Source organism: Camelina sativa, chromosome 11 (genome assembly GCF_030686135.1).
Source record: "Camelina sativa cultivar CO46 ecotype springtype chromosome 11, ASM3068613v1".
NCBI classification, from domain to species: domain Eukaryota; kingdom Viridiplantae; phylum Streptophyta; class Magnoliopsida; order Brassicales; family Brassicaceae; genus Camelina; species Camelina sativa.
In genome coordinates this window covers 45,870,544-45,889,743 of record NC_141890.1, presented here as the reverse complement: position 1 = coordinate 45,889,743, position 19,200 = coordinate 45,870,544, and the positions used below count along the sequence as shown (strand labels likewise).

Sequence of the window (19,200 nt, the reverse complement as noted above, 5' to 3'; positions counted from 1 at the left end):
ATATCCTGACCCAAAAAATTTATAATAGAATATGGGGGCGATGTTTCAGTAAAATATGAAATTTAACGATCAAAACAAGTAAAATGACCAAAACCATAGGGTAAAATTCAATAAATCCCAAATGCAAAATATGTGCCGGTTTTAGTTAAAAAGGCTTTCTAAACACTTTGCCGTTTACTGCCAAAACAAAAGAACAAGCTTTTTAGTAAAGTGCATGACACAAGATATGATCGGCCGGCAACAAAGTGAGAACTTAAAAGCTACAACGATGAAAGGCTAATGAAATCATGCGCTCTTCTCTTCCTCTTCCTTAGGCTGGTTATCATTAGCTGTTTTGTTATTCTCTGTATCCACATAGCGACCAGTCATTGGGTCAACAGGGCGAGTGTCTCTTGGTCCACCTTTACGTCCCATAGCCACCATTGGAGGAGGAGGAAGTAAACCTGATCTGAAAAGGAGACGCTGAACCGGGTCTGATGGCTGAGCACCAACAGATAACCAGTACCTGTACACAAAAATGTCTCCATTAATCAAAAACTAACATGCATCATTTGCTGAAACTACACACTCAGAACAGGAAATTTGATTGTAAGCGCAGGTTCTAAGTTAATCTTGGCATGTGTTCTGCTACTATCCGGACATCATAGACTTAAATCTTTTAGATGATTCTAAAACTACCCTAAGTATAGACTTATGCAAAAGAGGTTGTTCAGGAATGTATACGAATAGAAAATCAACAGATTCTTCAACTTACAGTAATAGTAAACAATTGCAGAACTCAGAAGAAGAAGGTATACACTAAAATGTTTTGATAAATTGCCACAAAAGATTTGAATTTTTTTTCTTCTTCTTCAAATTAGTGAGTGACTGGAATTCAATAAAAGTACAAAATTGCTTCAACTAGCGGTTGAGAAAGTGATCCACAGCAACCATGGGAAACATGTACATATTCATTCACCTTTAGACAACTAAAAAATAACAGTCAAGACTGAACTCAACTTAGTACTAATAGATGGAAAGACAGGTAACGATAGCATAACGTTGACTATATATAACAATGCACTAAGATTTCTAGAGGCAGCTAAGCTAACTATGATATAACGTTAATCATATAACAATGTACTAATCTTTCTAAAGGCAGGTAGGGTAAGGTAACCCTTGACTGATAATATCTAGAGCTAACTTTAGCAATTGACCAAAACACTTCAACTGCAAAAAGAAACCTAAAAGTAGCTTAAATCATCTACTGAAGCATTCATAAACCTCTTTCTGGGTAAACTCAACCACAAAAGCTACTTAATTTCATCGAAAAAAGCATAAGAAACTGGAGAAGGAAACGTACTTAATTCGATCGAACTTCAGACCCATTCTCTTACCACCGTCCTGACCTGAACACACAAACCCAGAGATGCTTAGAGATAGTTAAAAAAATCAACTTTACACTAAAAAAGAATACATTGTTGATTTTGTTAATCACCTGGCAAAGGATTGAAGTAACCCAAGACCTCAAGATGCTTCCCGTCTCTCGGAGATCTGCTATCTGCGGCCATAACCCGAAAAAATGGCCGATTTTTGCATCCGAACCTCGATAATCTGATCCTTACAACCATGTTTCTCCTCCCTTTTTTAAGCTAGAGAAAGACCGCAAATGATCAAATCAAAGCTGACCAAAAGAGAGAGTGTGAGATTTCAATTTCTTGATTCGAAAAAACTCCTGAATCGATAAATCTTTTAGGGTTTGGGTACCCAATACGACACCGTTTTTTGAGCAGAGTTGTGTTGGGCTTAAATGAAATCACGAAGCTACTGGGCCTTAAGGGTCCGTCGCATGACGCCGTTTAAAGACGTTTTCCCTTTTACGAATCAAAAAGTCAAAATTTTCACGGCGCTGTTAAATATTCCGAGACGGTGTTTGTTTCCATCGTAAAAGATTTATGAATCGTCCACCGCCACAAAACGGCCTTTTCCACCGGCGAATGGCGAGTCGAAAGTGACCGTAACGTCACCGTTTTTAAATTATTCTCCGGCGGAGAAAATGGAATCTTCCTTCGCTACGTTTCCTAACCGACGCAAGCATCTGCCGAATCGGACTTATCGCTCTTTGATTCATCATCTCTGCTCCAGTTTCGATCGGGAGCCTCGAGTTTCTCTTGCCACACCGGCCGTTCTTCAGGAGCTTTTCTTAAGAACAGGTGAGTGTTTGATTTTTCTTAGGAATGGTTACTTCATCTTCTAGTAGCCAAAAATTCGAAAGTTCTTCAGTTGCTTGATTTCGCCAGAAACTATCAATATAAATCTCAGTGTAGTGTAGTTTGAATACTATGATCCTATTTCCTGATGCTATTTTTGTGTGTTTTATTTACTAAGAAACTGCTCAAGCGTCTCCTGGAGAAACTTGTGAACCGCCGGAGAATTCATCAGTGGTGGAACCAAGATCTAATGTGGAAACAATTTCACAGGGAGAACATTTGTTGCTCGGAGATGTTTTCGATGGAATTGACTTGCAAGATGCAACTGTTGGTAGTAGACACAAAGATTTTTTCGATGACTTTGAGCTTATGATAAATGTAAGCCAAGAGGACTTTGTTCCAGAAAGTTGTGTGAATCTCTTTGAGGCATTGGATGTGAATGACTATAATGGTGATGGTATAGTTGCGTCACTTGATGATATCGCGAAAGAACCACTTGATATTGTTGAAAATGTGGTGGAGAAGCCTGATATTGCCACTGAAGTTCAAGTAGATCCAGTTGAAAGTGATAAAAAGACAGAGGAGGTTCCTAAACCAGCTGAAGTTATAAGTTCTGGTGTTTTGGAAGCTTGTAATGAAACAGTTCAAAGAGAGATGGGATTGGAGAAACCTGTTGATGACAGTACTCAGGTTTTGGTAGATTCCGTGTCTCGGTTAGTTGAAGATGATGATGTAGAAGAAGGAGAGATATCTGGGGATGATAATGATGATATGCTTGTAGGAGATGATGAACCAGTCGAAAGGCTTGAAGAGTCTCATGTCTCACAAGAAGGGATTGGTATTAGCCATCTCACAAGTTATGAGAGTTTTGGAAAAAAGCTTGGTGTTGAGGTATCGAATGTAGATAATCGAGCCAAGAAGTGTGATCAAAGTTTCAGTGACGAAGCAAAGGTATCCAAATATAAAAGAACGGAGTGTTATTAAGCTTAGGTATTTATAAAATCTGATCTGTATTTAACTTCTTATCTGCAGAACAATCCTGGAACCTCCATTAAAAAAAGGTCTGCGCCTTCTAAAGACGCAAAAGCTAGAAAGAGGGTAATGTAGTCTATGCTTTTCTTTGACATTTCGTGGGCATATCTTGCAATCAGTTTTTTTTTGTGTGGATTAAGATGTTTATTTACTGATAAGCTATTTCATGCAGGCAAAAGATAGGAAGAAAAGAGCTCAAGAGCGTATAGCCCTTGGCGTGAAAAAGCTGAAACTTAAACCCGTAGCTCCAAAACCTAAGCCTATAAAATATTGTCGACACTATATCAAGGGACGGTGCCATGAGGTATGCACAATGGTTTTGGTTTCTGCATGTCTTTGGAATCTAAAATATTGTTTTGTGTGTCGCTGATGGCAATTGTTTTTCTTCTTTTGCAGGGAGATAAATGCAAATTTTCACATGATATAATCCCGGAAACCAAATCTTCGGTAAGATTACTGTTTTCAAGACATATACTTATATTTTGAACTGTATACAGCAGCAATCATTTCCACAAAAAAGTGGAATCTCATACGTCACGTCTTCTTGTTGTTTCAGCCGTGCTGTTACTTTGCAACCCAGTCATGCATGAAAGGAGATGATTGTCCGTACGATCATGATCTCTCCAAATACCCTTGCAATAATATTATTACCAAAGGTTTCTGCCACAGGGGTGATAGTTGTTTATTTTCGCACAAGGTATAAACTAATCTCGATCTTCTCATGCAGGACACTTCTTTTGAGTCTGATTATCTATTGATCGTTTGATCCTAAATTACGAATTTTCACTTAACAGGGTACCCCACAATCTGCTTCAGACACATCAAATGTCAATGTAACAGCGTCATCAACTAACATCGCTGCAGCGTCTTTCTCGCCTCAGAAAACAAATAAACAATCTGTAAGAGAAGCCATAGCCAGAATACCGGCGATCCAAGCAAGAGTTTCAAGCTCTGTTGCGTTTTTGAAGCCTTTGGGTCAATCTAACCAACGAAACTCATCTGATGCATCATCTTCTAAGATCAACGAACATGCAAAACCTCCACAGGTTCCTCCTTTGAGAAAACCATCCGTTGCTCCAAAGGGTATGAGTTTTCTCTCTTCAGACAGTACGGTGAAACCGTCTCCTGCGTCCAAGCCAAACACAGACAACTCTGGTAATCAGACATTGAAGCAGTCACAACAGGGAAGCTTTCTTCCTGTGGTGCCTCCAAAAGGAATCAGTTTTTTATTTGTGAATCGAGAGCGTCAAGAACCAGCAACTAGTAGAAATCTCAAGACAACGCCCAACTCACACATTCAAAGTTCTCTACACTCAGCCATGAAACTCGCTGCAGAATTTGAATCCGCCAAAGTTGAAAGACGCAGCAATGATCCTGTAGAAGCTATAAATAAGGGTGATGGTAAAGTTAACACGTCTGTAACCAGAAACTCAGGGAACGTATCTTCTCAGATTCTTGAGTTCTTGTCGAGCTTCAGTCACGGCAAAAACTGATCTTTTATTTTGGTTTTTGAGATAACAGATATACTTCATGTAGATGTGAAATAGAGCATCAATATATAAAGCTTTGATCTAACAAATATAAATATAAAAAAAAGGATTGTTTGACTTTTGGTAGATTATTTGGTTAGATGAATCCGTGAATGTGGTTTTGAGAAGTTTGCATGTTGTTATCTATTCTCCTGTCATTTAAAAAACATACAATATAGAAGAATACTATCAATGAGAATATATTATAAGAAAAGACAGAAATAAATAAATTACAACTAGGTAATATCCCGTGCTACAGCACGGGATTATATATTTTATAAACTTCTTGATATGATCCTTTCTTACAGTAGCTCCTATTTTGTCACCCTATATAAACAAAAAAAAAACACAGTTAGAATAAATTGATATTAATCGATTAGTAAAGGAATATTAAATTGATATTTAAAATACATACTTTTTCGTCAGCCATTATCAGTTCGATTGATTCACCAAGTTTAGCGGTATTCATTCTCCAAATGTGGAGAATTTTAACTTGAATACGCCAAACATTTTTATATGGTTTCAGATCTTTCAAGGGAGTGTATGAAAGGGGAAGAGACATCATTTTGTTTAAGGAATGTAAATGTATTCTTTTAGTATAATATTTCAATAGGAAGCTCTGAATATATTTATAGTCAAATTAGGTAGATTTATGTTATCACTTAGAAGTTAAGATTTGATATTTCTAATATAGGCAAAATATATTTACTTCCTTGATTCGTTACAACTGAAAGATGAATAGTCCTTTTAAAACTTTATCGTAAAATATTAGAGAATAATTCTAATCTCGGAAATCAAGCAATTTAGTAAGATTTGGTAAGATGAATATTCGTTTTCAAAGATTTTAACTGAATCAAAAAATATTCCTTTTAAAAGACTATACTGAAAGATTATTTGTTAAGATCAATCTCGGTAATTAAGCAGTTATCATAATTTTTGGTAATTAAAATATATGGTTTTAATTTATATACCTTAAAGGATAATGAAATTCGAGTGTTTGCCTCTAACGAATAACTCTGTTTAGTAACGGAAATAACTATTCTTGAACCAAATCAAAAACAGGATCCGAATATTAAAAACATGGAGTACAAACAGATTCACGAATTTTATTTTTTCTGTATCCGGGTCATACAGGATCCGTGTCCCGACCCGGTGGATATTTAATGGTCAACTGAAGGGTATATTGGTCATTAGACAAAATCGAAACTATAAGTTAATTAGATTAAATTAAGTGATTCTCTAATCATTTTTAATGAAAAACCTACCAAAACAAAGTCATGATCCAATTTGACTCTAATGAATACTTCAGCTTTAATAGAATAGATATTAGTGGAATAGAATTAGTAGTAGTACGAAAAGACAAGGCAAATTATGATCAGCGACCTGTTATATATAATAAATAACGTATCATCCCTATGAATAATGTTGTACGTTCAAATCGAAATAATCTTAAAACAATCAAGTAGAGGGTTTTAGTATTCAATCTAATATTCTAAGTTATTTTAGTTGTCATCAAATTTTAAATAATTTTGATAATTTTAGGAAAATTGATATGATTTAATGTAAAAAAATTTCAAAACCCACTTAAAATCATGATATTTGGAATTCTATAATTTTAACTAAATAAATAATCTTAAATCCTCCTGAATTCCAAAAAATTATTAAAATCGAAATCCACAAACGGTTTTGAATAATAATATATTTTAAGATAAATTTTAAATGATTAATTCAATAAATTTCAGTAAAAGTTTTAGAATACATGATTAGTTAACATAGAATTTGTAAAATTTTACAAAAATCAACTAAAATGTCAATTTCAATACACCCTTTAACATAAACTTAAATAAATCTAATTCCCAACGTGATATTTATTGACCTTGATAATAGGTCAATTTATTAAAATATGAAATAATGATTTGACAACTCTATTTAGGCATTATGAAAGTGAATTTGGTGGCCGCAGATAAGAGGTTGATTTCCAATAATCCAATGGTTAAAATTTGGGCATTATGGATTCTTAATTCCTTTTTTTTTATCAATGTAAAAGAGACAAAATATGAAAAAAAAAAAAAAAAAAAAAAAACATGGCTATAGAACTAGGTTCCTTCCTCTCTTTTATTTGTTTGTCCTACTAATGTTAACCCACAGTAATTTCTTTCTAATTTAATTATATCTTCCCTCCCCTTTTATTTGTTTGTCATTCACTAATAATCAAACGTTAACTCCCTATAACTTCTTTCGAATCTAATTATAATTTCAAAAGATTGAATGGAGACATTTTCCTTATCATTCATCAGAAGAAGGATGGGTTAGACATTTTGGCCCGAGGTGGAATATTTTCATAGAGAGAAAGTACAAATATGATCCCAAGATGATATTATCCCCGGGACAAAATATATTTCAATAAATAAACTTGAGTTAGACGATAATGAAGTCTATTGTTAGTTAGTCTTTCTCGTCACTTTGTAAATATCTTAGTCCAAGCTTTTCTTTTTTACATCAATATTTGATAGAAATATGAATAGTGTGCAGTGTTTATACACAATTTCCACATGAACAAATTTAGAAAATTCAACCTATATTTCGGTGGAAGATTTTGGCTATAATTAACAACATGAAATAAAAGTAGAATGTTAGTAAGAAAATGGAAATTGATAGGAAAGTAAAGGTCTAAAGGACATGATCATGAGATGCGAAAGTAAGTCCCTAAATGTGAAAACTATCTTTTATTTGTAAAGAAAAATTTGACATATACATATACAGTATTATGAACAGTATATGATATACTACATTTGATTAAAGGAAATACAAATAATTATTATTTCTGAGAAATGTCCCCAAACCTTTTTGTTACAGTCTGCGGGAAAGGAGACATCTACACTTCAACAGGGAAGCTTTCTTCCTGTGGTGCCTCCAAAAGGAATCAGTTTCTTATCTGCATCAGAAGAACAAAAAACTGTGAATCGAGAGGCTCAAGAACCAGCAAGTAGTAGAATTTTCAAGACAACGCCTAACTCACACATTCATAGTTCTCTACATTCAGCCATGAAACTCGCCACAGAGTTCGAATCAGCTAAAGTTGAAAGACGCAGCAATGATCCTGTAGAAGCTTTAAACAAGGGTGACGTTAAAGTTAACACGAGTGTAACCAGAAACTCAGGGAAGATATCTTCTCAGGTTCTCGAGTTCTTGTCGAGCTTCAGCCACGGGAAAAACTGATCTTTAGTTGGTTTTTGATATACTTATACGTCATGTAGATGTAAAATAAAGCATCAATATTTTAAAGCTTTGACAAATTTGAATGTATATAATTGCTGCAATGATTTATGAATTTCAGTTTAGTCCGCTTAAGAATCTCAAAAGTCGAAAGAGATCCTGGTTTTGCTCAATTTGTCTTTATTTAGAAAAGTTTGAAGTTTTTATGAACAACATAAAATTTGGTCACTCCAAAGTATAATTAGATTCAGAAGAAATACAATACCCCAAAAATTCCTAGTGTAACCAGTTTCTTCTTGGCTTAATATAGCTACTGGATTTCCAAAAACAAGTCGTACCCTGATATACATACACATTATTAAGGGGAGGGAGAGTTAAGTTCTTGTGGACATGAATCATTTGATACATAAACTTCAAAATATTTAAGTTAACCCACAAAGAGAATAAGAAAAAAACAATCGTATGAACTCAATTATATTCCTCTGCATCATAACAGAAGATTCGGTTCAACACCATCGAAACCAAATAGTAGAGTCCTCATAACCGAAATTAGAGACTTTAATGATCCCCCTCACCACCCTGGTTTAATATTGAGCCCTGGTGAAAAAACCAAATCAAATCAACAAACTACTAGAATTGAAGGAGAGTTAAGAATTGAAAAGATGAACATAGATCACTTATAGTATTACCTTGGTTTCTTCAGAAAAATCTTGAAAATTCATCACCCATTACTGCCAAATACAAGTTGTATACACGTAAGGACCTTGTTTCCCCAGAACAACTAAAACAAATTGAAAATCAAACCTTTACATGGTTGAGTGATATCCAAGAAATAACACCTTCAAGAAGGGGTTTTGGCTTGCAAAAGCTGTGAGCAATCTCATCTCTCTACATAAAACATTACGGACCTTAGCCTGAAAGATCTTAGTCTAGTTATCATCATCATCACAAGGATCATTATAATAAGTGTATCCGCTACCGGCTACCCAAGTGAATGTTAACTTTATCAACCTCAACAAATTCAAAACTCGTCCCCTGTATTTCAATAACACACATAAACCAACAACCAAAAAATCTACATATTCTAACAAAAAAATAAAGTGTGAATGACTGATTCATAGGAGTTAGTCGATTAGTGGTTTTGGATTGATTTATTTCATGATCCAAGGTTAAACTAGGGTGAAGGGTTTATCGACGTAAAAAGAAAAAACTAAGTAACATCTTATGAACTAATGCAATATATCCGCATACATTTTTTGATAGTTTCGAGAATTTAGAAGGATAGTAAATATTTGTTTTAAAAAAAAAAAAAAAAAAACACTATGATTTTTTGATGTAGCTGTGTATGAATCAACAATCATCTCTAACTGTTAAAGCTTGTGCGCCACGTCAGCCATGTCGTAACATCAACCAGCGGTCCAATCCATAAAAAATAAATTAGAATTTGAACTCAAACAAATAAAATTGTCAGTTATGATAAATAATTCAAATTTTGTTGTATTTCACAACAAATCATTTTTAACAAATCAAAATATTTGTTTTTAAGGCTTGAGTTTAGTATCAAGAAAAAAAGTAAATCAATCGGCAGAATACTTAATAATGTTTATAAAACTTGTGTTTGGCAGTATAATGTGATGAAGATTTTTAAAGTGGTGTGAAGAAAAGGAGGTATATATGTAGTCATCTATGTTCAACGTTTTCTTTTCAAGGTATAAAACTCTCCTTTCATGGTACACATTCTTCTAGTTTCTTGAATTTTGATTTGGTTTCAATTGAAAAGATAAAAGCTTTGATGTCTTTGAGAAGAAGATGGACCAAGAGGCATATGCCGAGAGGGTATTTATAAGCAACCTAGCTATACATATCAATGCATTTGTCTCTTTGTGATTGTAAATTCCACATCATACTTTGTGTACTACCGCTAATCTCAGGGTTCAAGAAGAGGGTCATTAAGAAGGGAATCATTAATAAGATCTCTTGTCTTAATGAAGAGGATGCTGCTAGTCTACTATATATCGTCTCAATTGTGTTGAGCACCGTTGTTTTTCTTTTGTTATGACGATGCATGCAGATGACTAGTTTATGTAATGATAATTATTTCATGTATTTTGGCGGTTAAACGCAAATGTTTGAGGTCTATGTAATGATATTCTCATATTGATGTTATCATATAACGTTATACGTACTTTTTGTGGACTGCTAGAAAAATAAGTAGCAATATGTGTATCAGATTATATTCTCATATTTGATGTTTTCATAACTCTATACTTTTTGTGGACATTAGACAACTAGCAAAATATTTGTGAATACCCTCCTCTTAGTGTAGTGGTTTTTATTTTTCATTTTTAGTCTCATGTAAAAGGGTTCAAACGAATATTAAAACCACTACACTAAGAGGAGGGTATTCACAAATATTTTTAAGAGGAGGGTATTTAAAGCCTTTTACATGAGACTAAAAATGAAAAATAAAAACCACTACACTAAGAGGAGGGTATTTATAGCAAAATCTTGTGAAAGGATAAGGTACATTTAAGCTTGGAGAGATGACTCAATCTAATGACTATGTAAAAGTCATCACGGAAGCCGATTACGAACTAGATGAAAGAGTGGATCTTCCGGTAAATGTAATATTATTGTTTATAAAATCTTCAATTACAATTAATATTGACTTTTTAAATGTTCCAAACGTATTATATGTTGTTTATTTATATAAACTTGAAGGCTTGGAGCTGGAGAGGACCTTCTGGGATTGGAGAGACACACATGGTATCACCGGACCAACACTTGATCAAGGAGATCAAGGTATCCCCTCCTTAGTATTTGGAAAGTACATGACTTATTTTTGGTAGACCATATAATAGTTATATGGGTCATTAGTTGGTTATAAAATTGACATATTAATAATTTAAGTATAATATTTGATAATCTTTCGATATTTACGGGTTTACTGTTAGATCCTATATCGCTTATTTATTCAATTATTCATAATTAATTATTAATTATTAATTATTAATAATAGCAATAGCAATGAATCCACTTTAAGCATAATCGGGAATAATAATAGCGTTTGAAGGAATAAAAAATGATATACACAAATGAAACAAAATATTTTAACTCGAGAAATCTTTCGAGTTCGGTTACTCTAAACATAAAAACTATGATTTTTGTTAAACTAAACAATATTTCGATCTTACCTAACAATATATACCCTACTTCTATATACTGTTTAAGGAAATTTAACAAATTTAAATATCTCCCGATTTAAATAGTATTAACTCTAGAGACCCCGCCGACGGCCAAAAATATTTAAAATTAAAAATATAAATAATATTAACTCTGGAGACCCCTTCGACGGCCAAAAATATTTAAAATTAAAAATACTGCTTACACATAGTCTACATAATTTTTTATAATAGATATATGAGTCCAGTCAGTACATAAATTTTTTTAGACTATATAATAGATATATGAGTCATTAATTGGTTATAAAATTAAAACATTAATCATTTTAGTTGTATTTAAGTGTATCATTTGTATAATTTACCTTTACGGGTTTGCTTGATAATCGAGATTCGAGATCGAGATTGATAGGATTCGCTTGATAATCGAGATTTATAGGGTTCACTTGGTAATCAAGATTTATAGGGTTTACATAATAAACCCTTGCCATTTTAATAAATATCATATCTAAAAGTTATTATTTGTAATATGTACAATTTAAATATCATATCACAATTTAAAGTTATATGTACTTCTTTCCTCATAAACAGATGCATATCTTATTTACATATTCTATTATTATTTACTAATTAAAATATAGTTAGTTTTATAATAAAATAAGTTATAAACTTATAATTCGGTTTAAATGTAAAATATCAAGGTTATATGATGATATTGTTTAATGCTAAAAAATATATCAAATAAAAATATTTAAATTTGTTGTATAAAATAAAATTGAACCCGTGCTATAGCACGAGTACTAATCTAGTTATTTTATAAATTGTAGTCTTACAACTTAAATCTATAACCGGTCTTTTTCTAAATATCAATTTACTTAATCGAGAACATGTTAAAAAAATACACTAATTGCAAAAGTTATAATTAAAACCGTGTATAAAAACGTATAAACTAAACTAGCTAGATTAGTATAATGGTTTTTCTTCCTTAGTATCATATTTTTTGATACTAAATTTTTACTTTTATTTCATGTTATATGAAATAAAAAACCAGCTACGGGTTGGGCTTGTGCGCTGATGCGGTCAGTGGAGGCTCTTTACAACATTGCTCTTGGTCATGTGTGAAACCAACGTGAGCTTTCAGTTAAACACATTGTAAACGATGTCAACTTTGACCCAAGAGACGGAATAGGCAACACTAGAAAAGCGTTTGTTTATCTTAAGTCATTGATGTCTATTATTTTTGTAGGTGCACTATTACGACATTGATGGCTATGAAACCATCACAGATGTCGATGATGTTGGGCTCATGGACATGGTTTAAAGACAGCCCGTAGTTGGTTTACTTCCACTAAGACTACTTACAATGGTCATTTTTTAAACTGTTGAATAGTTTACCAACTGTTGAATAAATAAAATAGGATGTTAAAAAAAAAAAAGATAATGTGGAGATAACAACATTGAAAAGATTCAACATAGTTGAAACACAAAAATGTGGGTCTTGGTCGCCATGTGGCAAGATAATATGTGGATGATTTTTAATTATATGATAATATTTAGATAAAATATGTGTTTTATTTCTATTGGATGCAAAAATTTTATATATTTTTTACACAACCCAATTATTGAGATCTATTATTTCATAGAATATGAAATTTTATTTAAATATTTTTATACCAAAATTCATTATTTTTCATCCTCTATAAATAGATAATTGTTTCACTTAATTTGGATACACAAAAAAAACCATTTTTTATTTATGTTATAAAGTTATTTAATATTTATTTATTTTCATTTCATTTGTTTTTTTAAATTAAATGTAAAATTAATTCAAACTAAAAAAAAGCTGTTTTACAATGACTGTGGACTTTTATTTGATATTAACTGTGACTAATAATATGTAATCGCAAAAAACATAAGCAAAAATAAAATGAAAATATGAAATAATAACAGTACGATGTTGTAATTTTATTATATAAACTATTATAAAAAATAATTATCGATGGAGTTGGAGTAAATATTAAATAACAATGGAGTTGGAATGTTATGGCACAAATACCAATGTAAGTGTCTATGCACAGTGGTATTTTATATCTTCGTAATATCTATTAAAGGTTGTCAAATTATAGTTTAATCTTTATAATGCCATTTTCCAGAGAATCTATGACTCAGCTAAACCCACAACTATCTAGTCGAGGTTTACACGCCGTTCTTATCATTGGATACGGAGATCATCATGGTCGTCCTACTGGATCATACAAAATAGCACAAAACTCCTGGAGTACAAATTGGGGAGTCGAAGGGGGTTCGGTACATATACCGTCAGACCAAGAGTAACAGAAGCTCACTCTTTAAAAAAGTTTACTACCCGAGCAAGAGACGTGACGGAGCTTGACGTCAACGTGTGATTTTAGTCTTTAAATGTCTTGACTTTTCTGTTTTGGATTTTGGTATGTTTTAAGGAGCTCGATATTGCTAATGTTTATGACACTATGTTTTAAAAAGAATCAGATGACATTTAGTGTTTGACTTGACTACTCTAGTTTTTGATTGGAGCGATGGATAGCAGCCTGAAGTTTAATCTACGTACTTGAGGTTTTCAAAACCATTAGTATGTCAGCGTATATCAATTACTATTTTCATGTTACTGTAAAATGAAATCTTTTGAGATGTACAGTAGGAAAATGAAATCTAATCAAGGGTGCACACACAAAGGTGAGGAAGAGATACATAAACCCACATACGATAATTGCAATAGATATCACAAGAGTCTAACCACTTAATTCTAAATAAACCCAACATCCCTCTTATGAAAGAACAACTTATAAGTTATTTTCTTGATAAAACCGTTGTTCTTAATATCTGCAGCAACTATTTCATTGATATTCCTCTGGTGACCCACCCAATATCATCTTCACTGCCATACCGAGTGAAAACAAAGGGGGTTCCAGGCGCAGGATCCTCGCCAGGATTAGCTGGAGAGGATAGTACAAATTTATACTCTGTATAATCAATTTAATGTATTGTTTCCCCCTAGTTCACTATATATTGATTACAAAAGGTTTAAAATCTTCCATTAAATTTCTATGTAACAAAGATAAAAAGAAACAAGCAGCACCTATTTCATAATTCATAATTGGAAAGGGAGGTTTTACGTGGACAGTAGCTGCCATCATCTCTGCATCATATAACACATAAGATGAAACTTATTAGCATCATTCCCAATACACGAATAAATTCTCTTTGAGAACTAATTACTATGATATGCCTATAAACCAAAGCTTAAGCAAGTATGGAAAGAGATCAGTCTATTGCTGCATAGTTCATCAGTTACTTGAAATTGGCCGAGACGTGCTCAACAAACACAAGGTTTGTTCCCTGAACAATATCAACACGTAAGAATCAACACACACACACATAGGCAGTAATAATGTTTATATAACAAAACACTTCCTTAATCAGTTCCTCGTTGTTCTTTTTGTACTCAACGGTGGTGCTCCATCGTAAGGTTCACAAAGATTGAAACAGTAATCAAATTTATCCCACTCAATTCCGAAATCCTAGTCCAACAACAGCAATTCCAACAAAACAGAGAGTTTTAATAAACAATTAGGATAGTACCCGCGCTATGCCGCGGGTTGTTTTTTGTATTTTTGTGTTATATATAATTTTATATTTATTTTTTTTGTATGTTTGTAATTTAAGATCGGTTAGCTTTCTCATTAGAGCTCATACAATCTATAGGCTATAATTATAAATTCAAAAAAAATTCAAATTGACCAACATGTATAGGTAAATATTTCAGCAGCCTCTCCTCATAAAGCTTGTTAAAAATAGCAACTCACACTTGCTAATGCCCTTATAAGACAATACTTATAATACAATATTCAGTGAAAAATTAAATCAATATCCATCATTACACGAATTCAAATAATAAACTTAATATATTAAACCACTTTCAATAAAGAGAGTTCAAAAGCATAGTCTCATATAATAAAATTTTGAAGATTTCATCAAAAGATCCAAATTAAGTTCTGCAAATCTCTAATTCAGATAATTCAAACGCATCACAGAAAGTTTGACAACATAGACAATTGTCGAGCATATACTTAACAACTGTTGAAGAGTAAATAAAAAAAAAGATTCTTGCATATCTGCAAATGCCAACCGCACCTTAGCCTTAACTTGTTCGAGACTTACAGCTTGGTTTTCCATAAACAAAAACATATATTCATGCATCACAATTCTCCTACCGAGTTTCAGCTCAATCCAACCTCGTTTGTCAAACCAAACAATGCAACTTGTTACAATTTATTTTACTCTACCAAATCAGTTTATGAAACATACAAATAAATGAAGAACTAACCGTTGGAAAAGCAATCCCACCATTCATTATCTATTCAGTAGTACCTTAAATCTCTCCACCAAATTTCGTCCCAATCGGAATACTCTCGGACCTCTAAATGTGTTCCTGAGATTTCTGCAGTAGAACTGTTTTTTTATTTTTATTTTATGGATTCCTGCAATTACTTTACCAAGAAGAAACATGCATGACTTCGTGAATATGATCCCGATTGAATCTCCGGCTGTAGATTCTTGACAGCAAGACCTTTCCAAAGACACTTTATTTGCAATATGAGACCTTCTGGCTCGATGAAAATATGTCTCATAAAACAGGAACTCGGATCTGTCTCCTTTTGCTTATTTCTCTTCTTTATTCTTTCTTTTGCTTTTGTGAGTTTGTTATCCACTTCTAATACCAGTAAGAAAATGGAAGCCAAATTCATTAGTTAACACCATTAAAAAATTTCAAAATTATAAGACAACAAAAATCAAGTCATAGATAGAGGTCACACTTCTACAGCTTCTGCATCTCTAGTCATTCTCTGATTCGCTGCGGGCTCAGGTTACCGTAGAGGGACGAGCTGCAATAGAGGTAATCGTACTTCTTCTTGGCTGTGGTGGTGGAGTTGTAGAGATCAAAATCGACGGAGTTTGGGGATTCGGTTAGGACTGGGATTAAATCGGTGAGGTTGAGTTCTGGATCTCCGGTGGTGGCGTGGAGGATGAGATTACCGCCGGAGTTTTGTGGATTCACGGCGGAGAGTGGCGAGAATTTGCAGTTAACGACGACTGTTGTCTAGATCCGTCTAGTCGGTTAGTATTTTAGACCCGGTGGTTGAAATCGGATCTTGAGTCGGATCGGACGAGACCCGTTCGCATATGTAGGAAGGGTGACTGTACACATGTAAATGTTTCGATGATAATCCGATGACAGGCTACTGTTATTTTTTTTGCTTACGCTGTATTAATGTTTTAATTTGATAGGTTACTATTTTTTTTCTGATGTGTCAACACCATGTTTAATGTTCAGGCTGTGTCAACACCAGAAGAGAAACGTTGTACTTTTATTGTAATGATACTAAAAAAAACTCAAGATTCAGGTAATGATGTCGACACGAATCCATGTATTAATAATTTGGGTTTTATGGAATTGATAATGAAACAACAAGTACTGTCGTACATAACTACATATTCATCAGTTTCTGGCTCCCAAGTCCGGAGCCTGGCGTATGTCGAAGACGGTTTCGGTTCAGCGATGATGGCTTTATCATCTAACTTCTGTGTCTTTAGAGGTCAAGAACCACCACCTCCCTCCTCCGTAGATACAGCTGCAGAATCGTCCTTTATCGGAACCCTAACCATTTTCTTGGCGTAGACGGAAACAGAGGAGAAAGACAATGTAACCCTAGTTCATCAGTTATCTGAGCCATGAGATGTAATCTTGGTGACGGCGATGATGGCTTATATATTTAACCTAATGGTGGGGCACAACTAAATTCAGGTAAAAGCGTATTTGTTACATATCATTCGTATGTCATGTAATACATATTAATTAAGTATATGATCCGAGCTTTCGGAAAAGAAAAAAATATACAAAATTGATAAACTAATCGATTAAAACAAGATTTTTTTTGGAACAGTTGACACTAATCAACAATCTATCCAGGACTCGATTATATTAAACAAGATTTAAGGACAAAGTTTCTCAACTGACGACTTATGTAGGAAATACTATAGTCAAAGCCAAAGGGATCAAGACCAGCTTGGAATTATCGTGTTCTTAATGATATGCAGCGCTGTTTTCACCCACTCCCCCCCCCCCCCCCAAATTATTTGTTTTCATGCGATTGTCCTCGTTACTTATAATTTTATTCTACAGCCCCACTCATGATTGTGTGATTTCAATGGCACGGAGCGGCACTTCCTTTGTTTTCCACTCCATCGTAAGGGTCAAAAATAAAAAGTAATCAAATTTCTCCCACTCATTTCTCATTCGTCTCGTCTCGTTCATTAGGAACCATCAGAAGATGAGCAGAATAGTGAATAAAAGATACAACTTTCAAGCACAAAAAGCAAGAAATTCTATATACAATTTACCAAAATAGAAATATCTCTTGAGACTCCGTATAATTTACTAGAGAAGGGTTTTATTAGACAACACTAGAGGGTGTTAAACAGTGTGTCATCGTCACCAAGGGAATGGTATACCTATCCCTTCCAGACCAGACCAGACCTAGGTATCGAGAGAACAAAAGTAGAAAGCTCTAGTACGATCGAAGACAAAAGGGACACCAGCTTCAGGACCAGCTCGAAGAAAGACAACAGGTGGTTTATCTACACATGAAAATACAACACATTAATTAGCAAATTGTCATTGATGAAGAAAAGCAGAGCCTATAGGTGGTTTATGTTCAACTAAATGCCTTGTCCTTCCCTAGTCTATATATCGTCCAGATATAACCATTGGTTGTTTGGTTTGATCAGATACAGCAAAACTCCTACATTGACAAAATAAAAAAGGTAAAGGAAGAGCAAGAAGCAGTACCTTCGTCATCACAAGGCATGGGAGTGGGAGGTTCCACAACAATAGAATCCATCTCTGTATTGCACAATAAACATGTACACACGAGTTAACAACGCTAGAATAAGAATAAGGTAAGCATGCCAAAGATTCTAATCAAAGCAGAAACCAATATAGAGAGAGAGAGAGATAAAAGAAAATCACCTTGTTGCTTGGGCTTGAGCCTGAAGATGGGAATATCATACCGTGTCTGTAGACGCCACACTCTTGCTTGATAGATTTGCGATTCAGGAGTGGATGAGGCCATATCTGTAGCCCAGAATGTTAAAAAGCAGAGAAGACCACCAGAAAATCTGAAATTTGCTGAGACATGCTTGTCGAACACGAGCTTCTTCGTTCGATGAGCTTTATTGTATTTCTCAATGGCAAAGAGGGTATATTCACGGATGATTTCAGCATTGCTTCGTGTTAGGGAGATAGGTGGTGAAGTATCGAACGACCTAGTGTGGAACACGTAATCATACTTCTCCCAATCAATCGTGAAACCCTAAATTAAGCAAACGGATTCCAAAAAATAATATTCTCATCAGGTTACCGAACATGCAACCCTAACTTTTGAAGGAAACAAGGGATCTAAGTCTGAATTTTACCTCGGATTTATGGAATTCGTAGTGAAACAACATATACTGTCGAAGATATTCATCATCTTCCACGTTTGAGCTGTTTTGATGAGGAAGGTTTCGATCCTTCGCAAGCATTGTTCAACTTCGGAATCTTAAGAGGGCGACAGTTAACCTCCATCGAAACAGAGTCTTCCATGATCGGAACCCTAACGCGCGCACCTTAGCTAGGTCTATATATATTGCAAACGAATGAGGAGGAGAGAAGTATCGTGTAACTTGAAATATAAGTATACTGTATTTATTTAGTTTTCGGAAATAAGCAATGATCGATTTTCAAGACACGACGCCGTAAAAGTCTATATACAACACGACACCGTGAAAGGCTATCTACAATACGACGGCGTGAAGTCTTTATTTTAAGAACCAGTTTTCACCGAAGCTTATTTGTTGTTATGCGTTACTTTAATTTTAGGTATAAACTCGATCTTTATGTACAATTACAAATGTGAAAATTTGATCTTTCTCCTTATTAATTAAGTCAATGGAAAATGAAAAATCCATATAAAATCT

At 33.9% G+C, this 19,200-nt stretch overlaps 2 protein-coding genes and 1 pseudogene across 3 annotated transcripts; 1 reads left to right on the top strand and 2 right to left on the bottom strand.

Moving 5' to 3' along the window:
* Positions 1-84: 84 nt before the first annotated feature.
* On the bottom strand, positions 85-1,740 carry LOC104726238 (small ribosomal subunit protein bS16m/bS16c). The gene is made up of 3 exons (XM_010445049.3): positions 1,478-1,740; positions 1,343-1,388; positions 85-505 (listed from the first exon to the last, which is right to left on the bottom strand). Exons 1-3 carry the CDS (start codon positions 1,608-1,610, stop codon positions 286-288), a joined length of 399 nt encoding a protein of 132 aa, XP_010443351.1. The 5' UTR covers positions 1,611-1,740; the 3' UTR covers positions 85-285.
* Positions 1,741-1,865: 125 nt separating this feature from the next.
* On the top strand, positions 1,866-4,830 carry LOC104726237 (zinc finger CCCH domain-containing protein 65). Its single transcript, XM_010445048.3, has 7 exons — positions 1,866-2,192; positions 2,368-3,140; positions 3,222-3,287; positions 3,394-3,525; positions 3,618-3,668; positions 3,778-3,918; positions 4,016-4,830. The coding sequence occupies exons 1-7, from the start codon at positions 2,036-2,038 to the stop codon at positions 4,712-4,714; spliced, it is 2,019 nt and encodes a 672-aa protein (XP_010443350.1). The 5' UTR covers positions 1,866-2,035; the 3' UTR covers positions 4,715-4,830.
* A 12,880-nt stretch (positions 4,831-17,710) lies between these two features.
* LOC104728948 (uncharacterized) lies at positions 17,711-18,826 on the bottom strand (annotated as a pseudogene). Its single transcript, XR_015570358.1, has 4 exons — positions 18,658-18,826; positions 18,212-18,554; positions 18,032-18,085; positions 17,711-17,820 (listed from the first exon to the last, which is right to left on the bottom strand). The product of XR_015570358.1 is annotated as an uncharacterized LOC104728948 (transcript).
* Positions 18,827-19,200: the final 374 nt, after the last annotated feature.

Bases quoted from the DNA above. Each gene is read 5' to 3' on its own strand.
- LOC104726238 (XM_010445049.3), bottom strand. From the start codon at position 1,610: ATGGTTGTAAGGATCAGATTATCGAGGTTCGGATGCAAAAATCGGCCA. The intron at 1,389-1,477 runs GTGATTAACAAA...TTGTGTGTTCAG, and splicing joins TTACTTCAATCCTTTGCCAG to GTCAGGACGGTGGTAAGAGA. The intron at 506-1,342 runs GTACGTTTCCTT...TTTTGTGTACAG, and splicing joins CTGAAGTTCGATCGAATTAA to GTACTGGTTATCTGTTGGTG.
- LOC104726237 (XM_010445048.3), top strand. From the start codon at position 2,036: ATGGAATCTTCCTTCGCTACGTTTCCTAACCGACGCAAGCATCTGCCG. The intron at 2,193-2,367 runs GTGAGTGTTTGA...TTATTTACTAAG, and splicing joins GGAGCTTTTCTTAAGAACAG to AAACTGCTCAAGCGTCTCCT. The intron at 3,141-3,221 runs GTATCCAAATAT...TCTTATCTGCAG, and splicing joins GTTTCAGTGACGAAGCAAAG to AACAATCCTGGAACCTCCAT.